We start from the raw sequence: 23,935 nt of genomic DNA on the forward strand, positions 1-23,935 counted from the left end.
AAGTAAAAAATATTTAGCGTGCAATTACCCAAATACTGGCACCATAGACTGTGGACTGGCACTATTTTGTGTGATTTTTTGCAGCTTTCACATGTTCTTAAAAATTCTTAAAATGTCTTAAAGGGCACTCAATGCATTAATCTAAACATAAGGCCTTATTTTTTTTATTAAACTGACTTAAATCAGTCTTTCAAAAGTCTAAAAGTGCTTAGACATGGAAAGTAGGATTTTATGATTTTTTTGACATTGTATTGTAAAGTTTGAATGCAATTTGTAATTTGTTTTTCATTGTAATGAAGTTTGATAAATCCCATTGCTTCAGTTTGTAATGATAGGAATCCAATCAGTGGAATCTCACATGCTTTTTGAGAAACACAAAATCACCCAGAAAACGGTTCAGAAATGCCAGACACTTCTTTTAGGTGCCAAATACATACTGAAATGATATTTGTTCATTGTCTTTCATATGTCTGCTCTAAAAAAAAATTCAACATTTGATGTAGATAATAAAACTTTTTCACTGGACAAAAAAAAAAAAAAAATTATAAATCGGTAAACTGGTGTTAAATTTGATTCTGAGTGACATTAAAAATGTCTTGAAAAGTCTTAAATCTACCGGCCTGAAGCTGCAGGAACCCTGTGCATAGTACCTATACCTTTTAAGTATTTACATTAAATGCCATGTTATATTTCTACTTTACTACATTTTTTAAGCCAACATTCTATAATTCTGCTACGGGTTATTCTGTAAAATGAATTATTTTATTTTTGGTGCTTTATCTTGATGCATACGTTTGAACTTTTGACTTGTGCTTCTTGTCATGAAAATGAGCGTTTCTTTCAGAGAGCACCTGAATGCAGCAGCGCCCCCTGCTGCAGGCCGCAGGCGCGTTCATGGCTTTTCTCCTTCTCTCTGCTGCTGGGAAAAAGAAACTGAAAGAATAAATGAGTACTCAGCACAGATCGTCGACTGGAGGTAAGTTCCCAAAGCCAGCTGCGTTTCAAATAAAACACCGTTTAGTTTACATCAAGATGCAGATATCGCGGCAGTTTCAGATGTCATAAGTCTCGTGGATTTTAAAGTTATCCAGGTATTTAAAGGTATGTTAAGGTATGTTATGTTTGGGCGGAGGTTTGTCTAAAGCAGGGCCTACAGTCTATCTAAAAGTGTAGTTTAACAGTGATTGTCCTTAATGACACCCCGTCTTTGTTAAGCATGTGTTAGTACATTTCACTGACTTTTCCTCTCAGCGTGTAAAAACTCATATTTTGTGAACTGTTCCAGACTTCTTCACTATGTCGTCAGATGAGGTGAGACGTCATTTTGCTTCCTCATATTTGCATGTTGTTGTTTTTTTTAACCTAACAATGTATCTGTCATCCTGTCATTTACATTAACTATGTGGGCTGAACTACTGTTCTTTACATCACTGAAACATTTTTGATTTTTATCACATATTTGTGATCAGTGGTGGAAGAAGTACACAGATCTTTTACTTCAGTAAAAGCTGAAATGCTACAGTGTAGAAATACTCTCTTGCAAGTAAAAGTCCTTAATTCAAAAATGAAGTATTGGTTAAAAATACTCGTAATGGTATTAATAGTAATGCATTTTTACTATATGTAAACTAAGCAATATATGTATCCATAATAATAAACCCGAATTTATTGATAATGTACATCTGAATTTGCAAAGTATGTAACACTTTAAAATAAATGTAGTGGAATGAAAAGTACAATGTTTGTCTGGTGGAAAGAAGAAGTATAAAGTAAAATAAATGGAACCACTCAAGGAAAGTACATCAAAATTGTATAAAGCAGCATATAAAGTTATTTTCCACCACTGATTATAATATTCCATTTACTTCTAAGATTATTATATTATCCTCATAAAATATGTAACTCAAAGCTCCTCTGCATTATACACTCTGGGTCGTGGTGGAATATTACTATTATTATAATTAAAAAAAAATACTCGGAGTGCCTTTACTGTGTGTTTTATGTTTCAGGATTTTTCTATGGAGGTGGAGCAACCACAACCATCTGAGGAGACGTTGGAGGGAATCAAAGCTTTAATCGACAACTACAAGGTGCACTGAAACTCATCTTTAATCAGATAGTATTAAAACGTGGCCTGCAGTGTATTCATGTTATTTTAAAAAGTAAAATAGAGTATAATTTACCCTGTGTTTGAACGAGTTTTCCGTGCACGGAGCAGCACATGAGATAAGCAAAAGACTGAAAACAGAGTGTTTTAAATAAACCAGAACATAACTTTCCTAGTCGGTTAAGGGTAAATTTTAAAGGGACAATTCAGAGTTTGTGTAGTTTGAGTTTGTGTATTAAATGTCCACATTTCTTTACTTTTTGATGTTAAATAAATGTCTTGTACATAGATTAGAGAACAGCATAGTAAAATGAGATGTTAGTGAACACAGCTTGTGTTTTTACAGAAAGTACATGAACAGCTGATCCAGGAGCAGAAGGAGCTGATTATTACAAGAGATGAACGGCGGGAAATGACTCAGAAGTTTAAGCAGCGCTCAGTCAAACTGACCAGGGATCTGGAAGAGGACAAGCGCAGATACCAAAAGTGCATTGAAGATGAGAAGGTGTCTTTATTTAAACTTTTTTTCTTTTTTAATTTGCACCAATATTTGAGATTCACTGTGCAGCAGTTGTGAAATGCAAATACATTTACTGTAGTACTTCAAAACACTTACTGTAGTACTTCAATACACATTTGTGGTACTTTATTTTAATTTTGTTTTCTACTCCACTCCATCGCAGAGAGAAATGTTCTTATTACTCCACTACATTTATCCGTCTGCTTTTGCTCCTTTATAACTTCAGATTTTCGTACACAGACATAAGAAGAGCTTATAACATAATCAAATGTTATTATAGATTAAAGTAGCCAACAGTAAAAACAGTTACAGCTGAAACAGTCAGTCCATTAATCAGCTGATTGACTGGGAATTTATTGGCAACTATTCGGATAGTCATTGGTCATTTGTCATGTATAAACCTCGAGTGCACACAGACTTAGATTGGACTTCAGAGTGAGACTTAAGAGACATCTAGTGTTATAAGTTAAAACTTTTGAAATTAAAATAATAGTTGCATATTTGCAGATTCTGGATTTTCTTCTAGTGTCTTGAACCATCTTTAAGGTGGTCTGAATCAGTTTAGGGTATGTATCTGCAGGATTTGACAACGTCTACTTATATATTACAGAATAAATCAGGCGATGGCTGATATTTTGTATCAGTTTTGCAGTTTTTAATGGGCATCAAACTTGTTAGCTGAATCTTTTAGGCAAACTACTCCTGGCCCTGTCCTTGGTGTGTTCTCATTAGCGTTTTAAGATAGAATGTGACACTGATTCCAGTGTGACCAAGACAAAAAAAAGTAATTGAGCAAAACCTTCTCATAGACACTTGTATTTATAAATCATATACTTTGTAACATATCAAAATGACTGCATCCTGTTAATACACTGACTTGAGAAGATTCATTATTAGGGCCCGAGCACTGCAGTGACTCAGATGTCAGTTGAGTTTTCATGTCACTTTCTAAAGCACAGAGCTAAAAGGAACGTGGAAAACATGCAAAGTGTCTGGAGGTTTGGCTCAGTGGGTAGGGCAGGTGGTTAGTGTGCTTGAGGTTGCTGGTTCAAGCCTTACCTTGGACAAGTGACAGTTGACTTTTATGGCATAAATAAAATAAAAATATCGGCTGATATATCTGTCTCCTCTGCTTATACAAGTCATCAATGATGTACCTTACTACAAACACTTAAAACAGTTAAAAAACACACAATTGTCTCCTGAATTTTCATATACTGAATACTGAATTTTCCCTGCCAATAACTTAGTTGATTATCGACCTGACTCATATATCAGTTGAATTTTCGACAGCTGCCACTTTCCAAAGCACAGAACTAAAGGGAATGTCGAAATCATGTGAAGGGTCTGGAGGTTTGGCTCAGTGAGTAGAGCAGGTAGTTACTGTTCCTGAGTTTGCTGGTTCAAGTATGACCTGGAGCAGGTGACATTTGATTTTTATGGCATAAAATATCATTTGGCTGTAGATTCATACAGTTAAGACATTTATTGTGATATTGCAGAACAAATTAAGGTGTGTAAAAGTGAGAGATATATCATTTTGGCAAATAAATCAGGTGAAGTGGTCCCGGTAAACAGGTAAAACCAGTATCGGCAGATGCGTCAGTCAAAATCAAGGAATATTGGCCTGACTCATATATCAGTCGAGTTTCGACAGACGTCACTGCTGATACTGAATTTTCCCTTTCAAAACCATATGACCCTTACATATGCAGAGCAAACAGATATATCAGCCGATATTTTATCAATGCCATAAAATATCATTTGGCTGTAGATTCATACACTGTAGACACTGATTGTGATATTGCCGAACAAATTAAGGCGCATAAAGTTGAGTTATAGTTTTAAAAAGTTTTAAGTTTTAAAGCATGTGAAGTTTTGGCCTATAAATCAGGTGACATGGTCCCGAAACAGGTAAAACCAGTATCGGCAGATGCGTCAGTCGAAATTAAGGAATATCGGCCTGACTCATATATCAGTTGTGTTTTTGACAGACGTCATTGCTGATAGTGAATTTAAGTAAAAGTAAATAAAGTAAAGAAATGTAAAAGTAAAATCTGAGGTAATTTAGAAACAGATGTAATAACATACTTTGTCCAATAAAGAGTAATGATATATTGTAATATTTAAGTGTATTTAAGTATATTTTGTTTGTTTGTGACACAATTGTCTCCTTATCTTGCACGTTTTGTTTTCGCAAATTTTAGATTTATTCTGTTAAAATGTTATCTATTAATATTCACTGCTGCACAGTCGCTCTGCTAACGGGGCTCAAACTTTCAACTCAGGAGACCACAACCGGCCATCTTTTCCCCTGAGCCACATTTTAGTTCACGATCACAGTATCCATGTCTGATTCGGCTCCGCTGCGTTGCGGATCGACTTGGTCTCAGCTCCGACAGTCCAGATCAGATACACAAGGATCTTATTTTTGCCGGATGCCGGAGTGCATTGCAAAATTCAGCCGAATTGAGCACAGAGCAGACAGGAAATCAGACAGCGATACAACAATAAAACATCCGGTGAATCTTCAGAATAAAACACTCCGTGTTTACGTCTCATTAACTACATCAACAAAACGTCACAATACGTGGATCCAGGCCTGATTCATCAGGTCAGAGGTTTACGGAGGTCATTACCGCCAACATGGACGAAGAGAAGATCACAATGGAGGTGGAAAACCACAAAATAATTTAAGACACCACACTTCCTTTTATAAGGAAAGGAAATGGCTGGAACAATTTATTGGGAGTTGTGGGAGTGAATGGACTTTGCTATAATACATCAATGGAATGAATGGAGTAATTACTTCTTCTTCTGTACTGATATAATCAGCGTGATTCTGTAATTAGCGGGAGTTCCTCGTTCTTGCCACTCCAGCTCACTCAAAACGCAACCGGTGGGGATCATGGTGGGGTGACTAATGCTTGATCTAACTACCCCAGATACTCCAACAAGCCATGTAATCCACCAATCCAAACCTCCTGAAGGATTTTGAAAGTTCTGTTTCAAACTCTTGTTTGGACAGCAGTCTCACAAATGATGTACACTAAGACGTGGATGTGTCCTCCCGAGCGATCTACTAGGCGCTGGAAGTAGTACATCATGTGAAAACTCTCAGTCCAGGGTCCAAACTCTCTGCGTGCATTATCCCACTTTCACAGAAATGAATGGGCCCTTTCATCGCAATCAAAAGTGAAAAGAGAAATTATTTTTAAAAAGCAGAGATGAGCAGGGTGATGTGGGGAAGTTTACCACAGTTCATTTACACACGCTATCCACATTGATAAGATTCAAAGCCGGTTGAAAACTTGCAAAGTATCCCTTTAATGAATTGCCACTTTAGATATGTGCTTTTACTTCATTTAACCTGAAGTTCTCCCCTCCTGCAGGCTAAGTTGAACTTTATGAAGCAGGAGAAGATCCAACTGCTGAGGGAGATCCAGAAAGTGGAGGAAGCTCTGAAGGAGGAGGAGGCCATAAAGGAGCACCTGAAGCAGCAGACTGACGTACGTTTATTAACTCAACACGCCGTCGCCTGCCGTCAGTCTGTTACACCTCCAATAACCATGTTGCATTTGATTCCAGGTGTTCACTGCTGTGCCAGAGAAGAAGGTCGTCTTCATGGGGTTGACAGGAGAAGCAACTGACGCACAAACGTTTGAAATGAAGCCACGGATAATTTACCCCATGGAGGGTGGGACAGCGCTGATTACATTTGAGGAAGACATAGGTGAGTTTGGCTTCAAGCTGCCACCAAATATGTACACAATGACGTTTTGATATACAGTCATCAGAAAGAGGACTAAGTGGGTAAAGTTAAATAACAGAAAAGTTAGAATAGTCTGATATTTTCAGAAAATGACATCAGCGTACTTTAATGCAGCTTTTAACACTTTAAAACCTGTCTCAACATCAGTTTTGGAGTGCCACGTTCAGACGCCTTTTACAAGCATTTATACCTCTGGAACCTGAAAAAATTGGTTTGACTTCTCTTGATACGGAGAAGAGGCAAGAAGCAACTTGGCAAGAAAAGTCCAGAAAATAAAACAAAAAACAAAAAACAAAAAAAAACAAAAACAAAAGAAAAACAGTAAAATGTGACAAGAAAATATTATCCAAAAAAAGGAAAAAATGTCCAGAAAACTGTTGATAATTCTTGCAATTGTATATTTAAAACTGTGTTATTATGTCTGTGTGTGTTTGTGTGTGTGTATATATATATATATATATATATATATATATATATATATATATATATATATATATATATATGCATATATGTATGCATATACTGTATATAATTACACTTGTTTCTTTTCTTTATTTTTCTTATTTTTCAGATAATTTTGTACACACACACACAAATAGTAGCATAGTATGTTGTCCACATTGGCAAAAAAAAATAGAAATCATAGTTTAGTATAATCCCCAAAATAGAATTTAGAAAGAAACATAGTTTAGTATGTTGTAGCATAAAAGTGTCATAGTCAAAAATAATATTAGAAAAGTCACAATACAGTGTAAGATGTCGTTGAAGATAGCATGAGAAGTGCTGATGTAACTCCTGCGTTCTCTCTGCCATCAGTGGCCAGAAAGATCCTGGACATGAAGCAGCTTCAGGTGGATCTGGGATCAGAGTGCAGGATCACCGTGGAGGCCCGGCCAGTTCAGCTCATGATGCCCCAGCTGGTGGAGGTACAACACAGAGCTCCCATTACTCCTCCCTGAGCTCCGATCAATATCAGTATTATCAGTATTGTCCTGTGAGTGATCTGTGCCCGTCTGTCCTGCAGATAGACACTGAGGTGAGTCCTCAGCAGATTTTAATATCCAACCTGCCAAAGATGGACACCGAGACGCTGCTGAACAAGCTGGAGATCCACTTCTCTAAGAGAAAACACGGAGGCGGAGAGGTGGACAGATGTGAAATGCTGCCTGATTCTGGGACTGTGGTCCTCACGTTTGTGGAGAGACACAGTGAGCCTCTGTCCTTTATATTTATTACTAAGATTATGATGGAAAGCAATTACAGCTGATTTTTTCATGGGAAATTCAGTAGGAAGGAGCCAATTTTGGAGGTCATTCTTCAGAACACTGTGGACTTTGCCTTTTTTTTAAATCTCATTTTATTTTATCACTTTGATGTTTGTTTTTCTAATCTAATTTTTATTTCAATGTCATATTTTTATTTCTGTATTTATTATTTATAATAATAATTCATGTATATCGGTTGATTTGTAATCTGTTATTATAATTATTATTGCTGTTGTCATTTTATTTTCTTTGTCTGTGGGAGTGTGTGACTGTATGAGGGTATGTTTGTATGTATGTTTTTTTGACTTCAGTAACAATATTTTTATTTAAAAAGAGAGAAAATGTGATGGATTATAAAGTTGAAGAAAACAAAAATACTCAAGTTAAGTACAAGTTCCTCACATTTGTATTTTCTACCACCAGTTGCCCGAGGTTTGACGGATACAGAGCATCATGAGGTGGAGCTACAACAGAAGAAGAAGCACACAGTGAGGGTGACTCCTTTTCTCAGCGGAAAGATCACAAACTTAAAGGTGAGCATTTGTGGGGAGAAACAAAACTTACGGATTTTCCTTGATGACCTGTTGTTGCCACTTTCTTGGAATTTTAACTGTATTTTTCCCCCTCCAGACTAAGATGTCTGTGTGTCCTCGGACGGTGCTGCTGACGGGAATCCCCACCATCATGGAGCGAGAGACCCTGCAGGATCTGCTGGAAATCCACTTCCAGAAAAGCAGCAACGGCGGTGGAGAGATCGAAGCCTTCCTCTACAACCCGCTGGGTCAGCACACCTCGGCCCTGTTCGAGAGTGTCTCCACAGGCTCGGAGGAGGAGTAAGATGAACAGTTATCACCACTCAGTTTCAGGGTGAGATAGTCCGATTAAAGACAGTATCCAACCTGTTTTTGTTTGTCACATATTCTGTTTTACATCTTTTGTAAAGGGAGTCGGTTGAATTGAAGAAATACTTCGCCCTCAAAATGACCCTTTGTTACTCACCATGCGTTACGCTGAATCATGAAAAAAAACCAAACTTTTTTTTCACGCTTGCCACCACGGTGAGCAAAGAATAAGAAAAGAAAAGGCAAACCGTTTTCATGAGTTGAAATAATTGGGGTTCACATTTAACAGCAAAACTGTATCAAAACATCCGTGTACAAACTCTCACACAACTTCTGCAATGTGATCCGAGAGTCATTTCTCTCATCATCTGCTCAGTATTTCCCAAACACATGTATTTTGCTAAAAACATTCTGATTTAAAACTTGTCAGTTCAGTTGTACGCGAAGACGAGTGCACGTGCGTTTGCAATGCTCAGGCCGAGCGCCCAGGCACGGCGTGTTTGTGAGGAACTGAGCTTACGACCGGATAAATGAAACTTTGATTGAAACTTTGGTATGATTTTGCTGTTAAACGTTGACACCATTTTTATTCAAGAAAAAAACAAATTTCCTTACAAAATAAAGATAACACATGTTAAGTAACTGATACACAAATGATCATTTTGTGAGTAAAGTATTCCTTTAACTTCTTATCTTTGGATGTTTTTTGGCATCTCAGAACTGCCGGTCGTTTTCTAGAGTAAAAAATCTGATTCCTTTCACTGTTGATAATCTCTCTCAATTTTGAGAAATATATTATTTGTTGAATATTCATACATTAAGAAAATTATTTTTTGTTTGTTTTTTGCCTAGTTATTTAACAATATAAACAAATGGAAGTGACAAATACCATGTAATGGTAATGATGATGATGATGTAAGCTCAATCAAGAAGGAATTTTAAGTGCAAATAAATTGGTGTTAAATGACACAGATAAACTTGTTTTGGGTTTTTTTTTAGACTAGTGAAAAAATATAAAAATAATATTGATAATAGCTCAGTTTTTGTAGAGCTTATCAGCTAGCAGCCAGTTAGCAATGATTTCTATTGGCTGCTAGTGCTACTAACACATCTGACAAATGGAGGTTCAGGTTCCTTATTAAAGGAACCTGAACCTCATTTAATAAAACTGGAACCAAAACCTGAACCTGAACTGCACTGTCAGGGTCTCATATGTCTAAGAGACAGAGAGATGCCAAAATTGATATTACAGTTATTGTTCTTACAGATTTACAATCAGTGGGTTTACATGCACTTAGATAACTAGATCACAGTCATCTTTCATTAGCAAAGTGATATGTTGAAAATCATGTAAAATGATGACTGGAGGAGGAAGAGTTTTTAAAAATGTCAAATATGACATGTCAAAAAAAGCCTGAAAACAACATGGAATGGCTTATTGAAACACGTTATAGGGTTGCACTTAAAACAAAAGACATGTCAAAAAAAAAAAAAAAATGGCATTCTATACAAAGCTGAAAAATGTAGAAATATGACACATATAAAAAAAAAAAGGCCTGAAAACAACGCAGAATGTCTTATGGAGACACGTTATGGTGTTGCATGTTGAAGAAAGGACTAAAAACAGCCAAAAATCATGTAAAATGATGACTGGAGGAGGAGTTTTTATAACGACATATTATAATATAATTTTTTTTAATACATTTTTGGATAACATACTAAAATATGACGCTTTTGTGCCATTTTGGAAGACATACTATAGTATGACCTTTTTTGCTGTTTTTGATGACATACTGTAGTATGACATTTATATGGTGTTTTTGACAGCATACTATAGTATAACGTTTCATGCCATTTTTCGACATGCTATATTATGACGTTTCTGGCCTTTTTTTTTCCAACATTATTAACAGCCTTATACTATGACATGTCTCAGCAAGCCAAACAACAGCCAAAAATATGATGTTTTTGGCTGTTTTTAGTCCTTTCTTCCACATGCAACACTATAACTCATTTTAATAAGCCATTCTATGTTGTTTTCGGGCCTTTTTTTTTTTTATGTGTCATATTTTGACACTTTTCACCATACTATAGCATGCGATTTTTGGTTGTTTTTTGGGCATGCTAAAATATGATGTTATTAGTTGTTTTTAGTCTTTTCTTCAACATACAACACTACAAAATGTCTCCATAAGACATTTTATGTTGTTTTCAGGCCATTTTTTGACATGTCATAATTTGACATTTTTAACCCTACTATAGCGTGCGATTTTTGGACACTTTTTTGACATTCTAAAATATGATGTTTTTAGTTTTTTTTAGTCCTTTCATTCAACATGCTACACAATAACGTGTCTAAACATCCTCTTCTATGTTGTTTTCAGGCCTTTTTTTGACTGTCATATGTCAACATTTTTTGCCATAGTATAGCATGCGGTTTTTGGTCATTTTTTGACGTGCTAAAATACAATGTTTTTTGCTGTTTTTAGTCCTTTCTTCCAAATGCAACACTATAACGTGTCTTAACATGCTCTTCCATGTTGTTTTCAGGCCTTTCTTTGACATTTCATCTTTTGACATTTTTGGCCATACTATAGCCTGCGATTTTGGTCATTTTTTGGACATGCTAAAATATGATGTTTTTGGTTGTTTTTAGTCCTTTCTTCAATGTGCTACACTATAATGTGTCTCCATAAGACATTCTTTGTTGTTTTAAGGCCTTTTTTGACGTGGTATATGTTGACATTTGTCACCATACTATAGCATGCAATTTTTGGACATGCTATAATATGTTTTTTGTTGTTTTTCGTCCTTTCTTCAATGTGCTAACCTATAGTGTGTCATCATAAGACAATTAATGTTGTTTTCAGGCCTTTTTTTTTTGACATGTCATATTTTGAAATTTTTGCCATGGTGAAAAATGTCAAAATATGACATGTCAAAAAAAGGCCTGAAAACAACATAAAATAGCATATTGAACTGCGTTATAGTGTAGCATGTTGAAGAAAGGACTAAAAACAACCAAAAACATCATGTTTTAGCATGTCAAAAAAATGACCAAAAACTCACATGCTATAGTATGGCGAAAAAAGTCAAAATATGACATGTCAAAAAACGGCCTGAAAAAAAAATAAAATAACACAATGAACCACCTAATAGTGTAGTATGTTGAAGAAAGGACTAAAAACAACCAAAAACATCATATTTTAGCATGTCAAAAAAATGACCAAAAATCGCATGCTATAGTATGGCGAAAAATGTCAAAAAAAGGTCTGAAAACAACATAAAATAGCATACTGAACCACGTTATACTGTAGCATATTGAAGAAAGGACTTAAAACAACGAATAACATCGTATTTTAGCATGGCCAAAAAACGACCAAAAATCGCATGCTATAGTATGGCGAAAAATGTCAAAATATGACATGTCAAAAAATGGCCCGAAAACAATATAGAATGGCTTATTAAAACACGTTATAGTGTTGCATGTGGATGAAATGACTAAAAACAACCAAAAACATCATGTTTTAGCATGTAAAAAAAATGACCAAAAATTGCATGCTATAGTATGGCGAAAAATGTCAAAATCTGAAATGTCAAAAAAAGGCCTGAAAACAACATAAAATAGCATACTGAACCACTTCATAGTGTAGTATATTGAAGAAAGGACTAAAAACAACCAAAAACATATTATTTTAGCATGCCCAAAAAACGACCAAAAATCGCATGCTATAGTATGGCGAAAAATGTCAAAATATGACATGTCTAAAAAAGGCCTCCAAACAACATAAAATAGCATGTTAAGAGATGTTATAGTGTAGCATGTGGAAGAAAGGACTAAAAACAACCAAAAACATCATATTTTAGCATGTCAAAAAAATGACCAAAAATCGCATGCTATAGTATGGCGAAAAATGTCAAAAAAAGGTCTGAAAACAACATAAAATAGCATACCGAACCACGTTATAGTGTAGTATATTGAAGAAAGGACTAAAAACAACCAAAAACATCATATTTTAGCATGTCAAAAAAAATGACCAAAAATCGCATGCTATAGTATGGCAAAAAATGTCAAAGTATGACATGTCAAAAAAAGGCCTTGAAACAACATAAAATAGCACGTTAAGACATGTTATAGTGTAGCATGTGGAAGAAAGGACTAAAAACAACCAAAAACATCATGTTTTAGCATGTCAAAAAAATGACCAAAAATCGCATGCTATAGTATGGTGAAAATGTCAAAATATGACTTGTCAAAAAAAGGCCTGAAAACAACATAAAATAGCATACCGAACCACGTTATAGTGTAGTATGTTGAAGAAAGGACTAAAAACAACTAATGACATCATATTTTAGCATGCCCAAAAAACGACCAAAAATCGCATGCTATAGTATGGCGAAAAATGTCAAAATATGACATGTCAAAAAAAGGCCTCGAAACAACATAAAATAGCACGTTAAGATATGTTATAGTGTAGCATGTGGAAGAAAGGACTAAAAACAACCAAAAACATCATATTTTAGCATGTCAAAAAAATGACCAAAAATCGCATGCTATAGTATGGCGAAAAATGTCAGAAAAAGGTCTGAAAACAACATAAAATAGCATACTGAACAATGTTATAGTGTAGTATATTGAAGAAAGGACTTAAAACAACCAATAACATCATATTTTAGCATGCCCAAAAAACGACCAAAAATCGCATGCTATAGTATGGCGAAAAATGTCAATACATGACATGTCAAAAAAAGGCCTCGAAACAACATAAAAGAGCATACTGAACAATGTTATAGTGTAGTATATTGAAGAAAGGACTAAAAACAACCAAAAACATCATATTTTAGCATGTCAAAAAAAATGACCAAAAATCGTATGCTATAGTATGGCAAAAAATGTCAAAGTATGACATGTCAAAAAAGGCCTTGAAACAACATAAAATAGCACGTTAAGACATGTTATAGTGTAGCATGTGGAAGAAAGGACTAAAACAACCAAAACATCATATTTTAGCATGTCAAAAATGACCAAAAATCGCATGCTATAGTATGGCGAAAAATGTCAAAAAAAGGTCTGAAAACAACATAAAATAGCATACTGAACCACGTTATAGTGTAGTATATTGAAGAAAGGACTAACATATATAGCATGACCAAAACGTAGTGTAGTATATGTGAAGTATATAGAAAAAGAAAGGACTAAAAACAACCAAAAACATCATGTTTTAGCATGTCAAAAAAATGACCAAAAATCGCATGCTATAGTATGGTGAAAATGTCAAAATATGACTTGTCAAAAAAAGGCCTGAAAACAACATAAAATAGCATACCGAACCACGTTATAGTGTAGTATGTTGAAGAAAGGACTAAAAACAACTAATGACATCATATTTTAGCATGCCCAAAAAACGACCAAAAATCGCATGCTATAGTATGGCGAAAAATGTCAAAATATGACATGTCAAAAAAAGGCCTCGAAACAACATAAAATAGCACGTTAAGATATGTTATAGTGTAGCATGTGGAAGAAAGGACTAAAAACAACCAAAAACATCATGTTTTAGCATGTCAAAAAAATGACCAAAAATCGCATGCTATAGTATGGCGAAAAATGTCAGAAAAAGGTCTGAAAACAACATAAAATAGCATACTGAACAATGTTATAGTGTAGTATATTGAAGAAAGGACTTAAAACAACCAATAACATCATATTTTAGCATGCCCAAAAAACGACCAAAAATCGCATGCTATAGTATGGCGAAAAATGTCAATACATGACATGTCAAAAAAAGGCCTCGAAACAACATAAAAGAGCATACTGAACAATGTTATAGTGTAGTATATTGAAGAAAGGACTAAAAACAACCAAAAACATCATATTTTAGCATGTCAAAAAAAATGACCAAAAATCGTATGCTATAGTATGGCAAAAAATGTCAAAGTATGACATGTCAAAAAAAGGCCTTGAAACAACATAAAATAGCACGTTAAGACATGTTATAGTGTAGCATGTGGAAGAAAGGACTAAAAACAACCAAAAACATCATATTTTAGTATGTCAAAAAAATGACCAAAAATCGCATGCTATAGTATGGCGAAAAATGTCAAAAAAAGGTCTGAAAACAACATAAAATAGCATACTGAACCACGATATAGTGTAGTATATTGAAGAAAGGACTAAAAACAACCAAAAACATCATGTTTTAGCATGTCAAAAAAATGACCAAAAATCGCATGCTATAGTATGGCGAAAAATGTCAAAATCTGAAATGTCAAAAAAAGGTCTGAAAACAACATAAAATAGCATACTGAACCACGATATAGTGTAGTATATTGAAGAAAGGACTAAAAACAACCAAAAACATCATGTTTTAGCATGTCAAAAAAACGACCAAAAATCGCATGCTATAGTATGGCGAAAAATGTCAAAATATGACAAAAAATGGCCCGAAAATAATATAGAATGGCTTATTAAAACACGTTATAGTGTTGCATGTGGATGAAATGACTAAAAACAACCAAAAACATCATGTTTTAGCATGTCAAAAAAAATGACCAAAAATCGTATGCTATAGTATGGCAAAAAATGTCAAAGTATGACATGTCAAAAAAAGGCCTTGAAACAACATAAAATAGCACGTTAAGACATGTTATAGTGTAGCATGTGGAAGAAAGGACTAAAAACAACCAAAAACATCATATTTTAGTATGTCAAAAAAATGACCAAAAATCGCATGCTATAGTATGGCGAAAAATGTCAAAAAAAGGTCTGAAAACAACATAAAATAGCATACTGAACCACGTTATAGTGTAGTATATTGAAGAAAGGACTTAAAACAACCAATAACATCATATTTTAGCATGCCCAAAAAACGACCAAAAATCGCATGCTATAGTATGGCGAAAAATGTCAATACATGACATGTCAAAAAAGGCCTGAAAACAACATAAAAGAGCATACTGAACCACGTTATAGTGTAGTATATTGAAGAAAGGACTAAAAACAACCAAAAACATCATGTTTTAGCATGTCAAAAAAATGACCAAAAATCGCATGCTATAGTATGGCGAAAAATGTCAAAATCTGAAATGTCAAAAAAAGGTCTGAAAACAACATAAAATAGCATACTGAACCACGATATAGTGTAGTATATTGAAGAAAGGACTAAAAACAACCAAAAACATCATGTTTTAGCATGTCAAAAAAACGACCAAAAATCGCATGCTATAGTATGGCGAAAAATGTCAAAATATGACATGTCAAAAAATGGCCCGAAAACAATATAGAATGGCTTATTAAAACACGTTATAGTGTTGCATGTGGATGAAATGACTAAAAACAACCAAAAACATCATGTTTTAGCATGTCAAAAAAATGACCAAAAATCGCATGCTATAGTATGGTGAAAATGTCAAAATATGACTTGTCAAAAAAAGGCCTGAAAACAACATAAAATAGCATACCGAACCACGTTATAGTGTAGTATATTGAAGAAAGGACTAAAAACAACTAATAACATCATATTTTAGCATGCCCAAAAAACGACCAAAAATCGCATGCTATAGTATGGCGAAAAATGTCAAAATATGACATGTCAAAAAAAGGCCTCGAAACAACATAAAATAGCACGTTGAGACATGTTATAGTGTAGCGTGTGGAAGAAAGGACTAAAAACAACCAAAAACATCATGTTTTAGCATGTCAAAAAAATGACCAAAAATCGCATGCTATAGTATGGCGAAAAATGTCAAAATCTGAAATGTCAAAAAAAGGTCTGAAAACAACATAAAATAGCATACTGAACCACGTTATAGTGTAGTATATTGAAGAAAGGACTAAAAACAACCAAAAACATCATATTTTAGCATGCCCAAAAAACGACCAAAAATCACATGCTATAGTATGGCAAAAAATGTCAAAATATGACATGTCAAAAAAAGGCCTCGAAACAACATAAAATAGCACGTTAAGACATGTTATAGTGTAGCATGTGGAAGAAAGGACTAAAAACAACCAAAAACATCATATTTTAGCATGTCAAAAAAATGACCAAAAATCGCATGCTATAGTATGGCGAAAAATGTCAAAAAAAGGTCTGAAAACAACATAAAATAGCATACTGAACCACGTTATAGTGTAGTATATTGAAGAAAGGACTTAAAACAACCAATAACATCATATTTTAGCATGCCCAAAAAACGACCAAAAATCGCATGCTATAGTATGGCGAAAAATGTCAATACATGACATGTCAAAAAAAGGCCTCGAAACAACATAAAAGAGCATACTGAACCACGTTATAGTGTAGTATATTGAAGAAAGGACTAAAAACAACCAAAAACATCATATTTTAGTATGTCAAAAAAATGACCAAAAATCGCATGCTATAGTATGGCGAAAAATGTCAAAAAAAGGTCTGAAAACAACATAAAATAGCATACTGAACCACGATATAGTGTAGTATATTGAAGAAAGGACTAAAAACAACCAAAAACATCATGTTTTAGCATGTCAAAAAAACGACCAAAAATCGCATGCTATAGTATGGCGAAAAATGTCAAAATATGACATGTCAAAAAATGGCCCGAAAACAATATAGAATGGCTTATTAAAACACGTTATAGTGTTGCATGTGGATGAAATGACTAAAAACAACCAAAAACATCATGTTTTAGCATGTCAAAAAAATGACCAAAAATCGCATGCTATAGTATGGTGAAAATGTCAAAATATGACTTGTCAAAAAAAGGCCTGAAAACAACATAAAATAGCATACCGAACCACGTTATAGTGTAGTATATTGAAGAAAGGACTAAAAACAACTAATAACATCATATTTTAGCATGCCCAAAAAACGACCAAAAATCGCATGCTATAGTATGGCGAAAAATGTCAAAATATGACATGTCAAAAAAAGGCCTCGAAACAACATAAAATAGCACGTTAAGACATGTTATAGTGTAGCATGTGGAAGAAAGGACCAAAAACATCATATTTTAGCATGTCAAAAAAATGACCAAAAATCGCATGCTATAGTATGGCGAAAAATGTCAATACATGACATGTCAAAAAAAGGCCTCGAAACAACATAAAAGAGCATACTGAACCACGTTATAGTGTAGTATATTGAAGAAAGGACTAAAAACAACCAAAAACATCATATTTTAGCATGTCAAAAAAAATGACCAAAAATCGTATGCTATAGTATGGCGAAAAATGTCAAAGTATGACATGTCAAAAAAAGGCCTTGAAACAACATAAAATAGCACGTTAAGACATGTTATAGTGTAGCATGTGGAAGAAAGGACTAAAAACAACCAAAAACATCATATTTTAGTATGTCAAAAAAATGACCAAAAATCGCATGCTATAGTATGGCGAAAAATGTCAAAAAAAGGTCTGAAAACAACATAAAATAGCATACTGAACCACGTTATAGTGTAGTATATTGAAGAAAGGACTTAAAACAACCAATAACATCATATTTTAGCATGCCCAAAAAACGACCAAAAATCGCATGCTATAGTATGGCGAAAAATGTCAATACATGACATGTCAAAAAATGGCCCGAAAACAATATAGAATGGCTTATTAAATCACGTTATAGTGTTGCATGTGGATGAAAGGACTAAAAACAACCAAAAACATCATGTTTTAGCATGTCAAAAAAATGACCAAAAATCGCATGCTATAGTATGGTGAAAATGTCAAAATATGACTTGTCAAAAAAAGGCCTGAAAACAACATAAAATAGCATACCGAACCACGTTATAGTGTAGTATATTGAAGAAAGGACTAAAAACAACTAATAAAATCATATTTTAGCATGCCCAAAAAACGACCAAAAATCGCATGCTATAGTATGGCGAAAAATGTCAAAATATGACATGTCAAAAAAAGGCCTCGAAACAACATAAAATAGCACGTTGAGACATGTTATAGTGTAGCATGTGGAAGAAAGGACTAAAAACAACCAAAAACATCATGTTTTAGCATGTCAAAAAAATGACCAAAAATCGCATGCTATATAGTATGGCGAAAAATGTCAAAACATGACATGTCAAAAAAAGGCCTGAAAACAACATAAAATAACATACCGAACCACGTTATAGTGTAGTATATTGAAGAAAGGACTAAAAACAACTAATAACATCATATTTTAGCATGCCCAAAAAAACGACCAAAAATCGCATGCTATAGTATGGCGAAAAATGTCAAAATATGACATGTCAAAAAAAGGCCTCGAAACAACATAAAATAGCACGTTAAGACATGTTATAGTGTAGCATGTGGAAGAAAGGACTAAAAACAACCAAAAACATCATATTTTAGCATGTCAAAAAAATGACCAAAAATCGCATGCTATAGTATGGCGAAAAATGTCAAAATCTGAAATGTCAAAAAAAGGTCTGAAAACAACATAAAATAGCATACTGAACCACGATATAGTGTAGTATATTGAAGAAAGGACTAAAAACAACTAATAACATCATATTTTAGCATGCCCAAAAAACGACCAAAAATCGCATGCTATAGTATGGCGAAAAATGTCAAAATATGACATGTCAAAAAATGGCCCGAAAATAATATAGAATGGCTTATTAAATCATGTTATAGTGTTGCATGTGGATGAAAGGACTAAAAACAACCAAAAACATCATGTATTAGCATGTCAAAAAAATGACCAATAATCGCATGCTATAGTATGGTGAAAATGTCAAAATATGACATGTCAAAAAATGGCCCGAAAACAACATAAAATAGCATGTTGAGACATGTTATAGTGTTGCATGTGGAAGAAAGGACCAAAAACAACCAAAAACATCATATTTTAGCATGCCCAAAAATAACCAAAGATCGCATGCTATAGTATGGCGAAAAATGTCAAAATATGACATGTCAAAAAATGGCCCGAAAATAATATAGAATGGCTTATTAAAACACGTTATAGTGTTGCATGTGGATGAAAGGACTAAAAACAACCAAAAACATCATGTTTTAGCATGTCAAAAAAATGACCAAAAATTGCATGCTATAGTATGGTGAAAATGTCAAAATATGACTTGTCAAAAAATGGCCTTGAAACAACATAAAATAGCATGTTAAGACATGTTATAGTGTAGCATGTCGAAGAAAGGACTAAAAACAACCAAAAACATCATGTTTTAACGTGTCAAAAAAATGACCAAAAATCGCATGCTATAGTATGGCGAAAAATGTCAAAATATGACATAACAAAAAATGGCCTGAAAACAACATAAAATAGCATGTTGAGACATGTTATTGTGTAGCATGTGGAAGAACGGACTAAAAACAACTAAAAACATCATGTTTTAGCATGTCTGAAAAATGACCAAAAATCGCATGCTATAGTATGGCGAAAAATGTCAAAATATGACATGTCAAAAAAAGGCCTCGAAACAACATAAAATAGCACGTTAAGACATGTTATAGTGTAGCATGTGGAAGAAAGGACTAAAAACAACCAAAAACATCATATTTTAGCATGCCCAAAAAAATGACCAAAAATCGCATGCTATAGTATGGCGAAAAATGTCAAAATCTGAAATGTCAAAAAAAGGTCTGAAAACAACATAAAATAGCATACTGAACCACGATATAGTGTAGTATATTGAAGAAAGGACTAAAAACAACTAATAACATCATATTTTAGCATGCCCAAAAAACGACCAAAAATCGCATGCTATAGTATGGCGAAAAATGTCAAAATATGACATGTCAAAAAATGGCCCGAAAATAATATAGAATGGCTTATTAAATCATGTTATAGTGTTGCATGTGGATGAAAGGACTAAAAACAACCAAAAACATCATGTATTAGCATGTCAAAAAAATGACCAATAATCGCATGCTATAGTATGGCGAAAATGTCAAAATATGACATGTCAAAAAATGGCCTGAAAACAACATAAAAAAGCATGTTAAGACATGTTATAGTGTAGCATGTCGAAGAAAGGACTAAAAACAACCAAAAACATCATATTTTAGCATGTCAAAAAAATGACCAAAAATCGCATGCTATAGTATGGTGAAAATGTCAAAATATGACATGTCAAAAAAAGGCCTCGAAACAACATGAAATAGCATGTTGAGACATGTTATAATGTAGCATGTGGATGAAAGGACTAAAAACAAGCAATAACATCATATTTTAGCATGCCCAAAAAACGACCAAAAATCGCATGCTATAGTATGGCGAAAAATATCAAAATATGACATGTCAAAAAAAGGTCTGAAAACAACATAAAATAGCATACTGAACCACGATATAGTGTAGTATATTGAAGAAAGGACTGAAAACAACTAATAACATCATATTTTAGCATGCCCAAAAAACGACCAAAAATCGCATGCTATAGTATGGCGAAAAATGTCAAAATATGACATGTCAAAAAATGGCCCGAAAACAACATAAAATAGCATGTTGAGACATGTTATAGTGTTGCATGTGGAAGAAAGGACCAAAAACAACCAAAAACATCATATTTTAGCATGCCCAAAAATAACCAAAGATCGCATGCTATAGTATGGCGAAAAATGTCAAAATATGACATGTCAAAAAATGGCCTGAAAACAACATAAAATAGCACGTTAAGACATGTTATAGTGTAGCATGTCAAAGAAAGGACTAAAAACAACCAAAAACATCATGTTTTAACGTGTCAAAAAAATGACCAAAAATCGCATGCTATAGTATGGCAAAAATGTCAAAATATGACATAACAAAAAATGGCCTGAAAACAACATAAAATAGCATGTTGAGACATGTTATTGTGTAGCATGTGGAAGAACGGACTAAAAACAACCAAAAACATCATGTTTTAGCATGTCAAAAAAATGACCAATAATCGCATGCTATAGTATGGCGAAAAATGTCAAAATCTGAAATGTCAAAAAAAGGTCTGAAAACAACATGAAATAGCATACTGAACCACGTTATAGTGTAGTATATTGAAGAAAGGACTAAAAACAACCAAAAACATCATATTTTACCATGCCCAAAAAATGACCAAAAATCACATGCTATAGTATGGCGAAAATGTCAAAATATGACATGTCAAAAAATGGCCTGAAAACAACATAAAAAAGCATGTTAAGACATGTTATAGTGTAGCATGTCGAAGAAAGGACTAAAAACAACCAAAAACATCATATTTTAGCATGTCAAAAAAATGACCAAAAATCGCATGCTATAGTATGGTGAAAATGTCAAAATATGACATGTCAAAAAATGGCCCGAAAACAACATAAAATAGCATGTTGAGACATGTTATAGTGTTGCATGTGGAAGAAAGGACCAAAAACAACCAAAAACATCATATTTTAGCATGCCCAAAAATAACCAAAGATCGCATGCTATAGTATGGCGAAAAATGTCAAAATATGACAGGTCAAAAAATGGCCCGAAAATAATATAGAATGGCTTATTAAAACACGTTATAGTGTTGCATGTGGATGAAAGGACTAAAAACAACCAAAAACATCATGTTTTAGCATGTCAAAAAAATGACCAAAAATTGCATGCTATAGTATGGTGAAAATGTCAAAATATGACTTGTCAAAAAATGGCCTTGAAACAACATAAAATAGCATGTTAAGACATGTTATAGTGTAGCATGTCGAAGAAAGGACTAAAAACAACCAAAAACATCATGTTTTAACGTGTCAAAAAAATGACCAAAAATCGCATGCTATAGTATGGCGAAAAATGTCAAAATATGACATAACAAAAAATGGCCTGAAAACAACATAAAATAGCATGTTGAGACATGTTATTGTGTAGCATGTGGAAGAACGGACTAAAAACAACTAAAAACATCATGTTTTAGCATGTCTGAAAAATGACCAAAAATCGCATGCTATAGTATGGCGAAAAATGTCAAAATATGACATGTCAAAAAAAGGCCTCGAAACAACATAAAATAGCACGTTAAGACATGTTATAGTGTAGCATGTGGAAGAAAGGACTAAAAACAACCAAAAACATCATATTTTAGCATGCCCAAAAAAATGACCAAAAATCGCATGCTATAGTATGGCGAAAAATGTCAAAATCTGAAATGTCAAAAAAAGGTCTGAAAACAACATAAAATAGCATACTAAACCACGATATAGTGTAGTATATTGAAGAAAGGACTAAAAACAACTAATAACATCATATTTTAGCATGCCCAAAAAACGACCAAAAATCGCATGCTATCGTATGGCGAAAAATGTCAAAATATGACATGTCAAAAAATGGCCCGAAAATAATATAGAATGGCTTATTAAATCATGTTATAGTGTTGCATGTGGATGAAAGGACTAAAAACAACCAAAAACATCATGTATTAGCATGTCAAAAAAATGACCAATAATCGCATGCTATAGTATGGCGAAAATGTCAAAATATGACATGTCAAAAAATGGCCTGAAAACAACATAAAAAAGCATGTTAAGACATGTTATAGTGTAGCATGTCGAAGAAAGGACTAAAAACAACCAAAAACATCATATTTTAGCATGTCAAAAAAATGACCAAAAATCGCATGCTATAGTATGGTGAAAATGTCAAAATATGACATGTCAAAAAAAGGCCTCGAAACAACATAAAATAGCATGTTGAGACATGTTATAATGTAGCATGTGGATGAAAGGACTAAAAACAAGCAATAACATCATATTTTAGCATGCCCAAAAAACGACCAAAAATCGCATGCTATAGTATGGCGAAAAATATCAAAATATGACATGTCAAAAAAAGGTCTGAAAACAACATAAAATAGCATATTGAACCACGATATAGTGTAGTATATTGAAGAAAGGACTGAAAACAACTAATAACATCATATTTTAGCATGCCCAAAAAACGACCAAAAATCGCATGCTATAGTATGGCGAAAAATGTCAAAATATGACATGTCAAAAAATGGCCCGAAAACAACATAAAATAGCATGTTGAGACATGTTATAGTGTTGCATGTGGAAGAAAGGACCAAAAACAACCAAAAACATCATATTTTAGCATGCCCAAAAATAACCAAAGATCGCATGCTATAGTATGGCGAAAAATGTCAAAATATGACATGTCAAAAAATGGCCTGAAAACAACATAAAATAGCACGTTAAGACATGTTATAGTGTAGCATGTCAAAGAAAGGACTAAAAACAACCAAAAACATCATGTTTTAACGTGTCAAAAAAATGACCAAAAATCGCATGCTATAGTATGGCAAAAATGTCAAAATATGACATAACAAAAAATGGCCTGAAAACAACATAAAATAGCATGTTGAGACATGTTATTGTGTAGCATGTGGAAGAACGGACTAAAAACAACCAAAAACATCATGTTTTAGCATGTCAAAAAAATGACCAATAATCGCATGCTATAGTATGGCGAAAAATGTCAAAATCTGAAATGTCAAAAA

At 33.7% G+C, this 23,935-nt stretch overlaps 1 protein-coding gene across 2 annotated transcripts; it reads left to right on the forward strand.

The window, feature by feature from the left end:
* The first annotated feature begins 886 nt into the window (after window positions 1-886).
* On the forward strand, window positions 887-9,483 carry ifi35 (interferon-induced protein 35). Of its 2 annotated transcripts, none has more exons than XM_042505834.2 (10): window positions 887-976; window positions 1,286-1,311; window positions 2,010-2,090; window positions 2,454-2,612; window positions 6,020-6,136; window positions 6,216-6,360; window positions 7,216-7,325; window positions 7,424-7,607; window positions 8,088-8,197; window positions 8,295-9,483. In XM_042505834.2, exons 1-10 carry the CDS (start codon window positions 946-948, stop codon window positions 8,499-8,501), a joined length of 1,170 nt encoding a protein of 389 aa, XP_042361768.2. In that variant the 5' UTR covers window positions 887-945; the 3' UTR covers window positions 8,502-9,483. The 2 variants fall into 2 exon arrangements, with proteins under 2 accessions (XP_042361768.2, XP_042361769.2); XM_042505835.2 differs by lacking the exon at window positions 887-976 and adding an exon at window positions 979-1,101.
* Window positions 9,484-23,935: the final 14,452 nt, after the last annotated feature.

Source organism: Plectropomus leopardus, chromosome 18, assembly GCF_026936395.1.
Source record: "Plectropomus leopardus strain MGB_pleo_1.0 chromosome 18, ASM2693639v1, whole genome shotgun sequence".
Taxonomy (NCBI): domain Eukaryota; kingdom Metazoa; phylum Chordata; class Actinopteri; order Perciformes; family Serranidae; genus Plectropomus; species Plectropomus leopardus.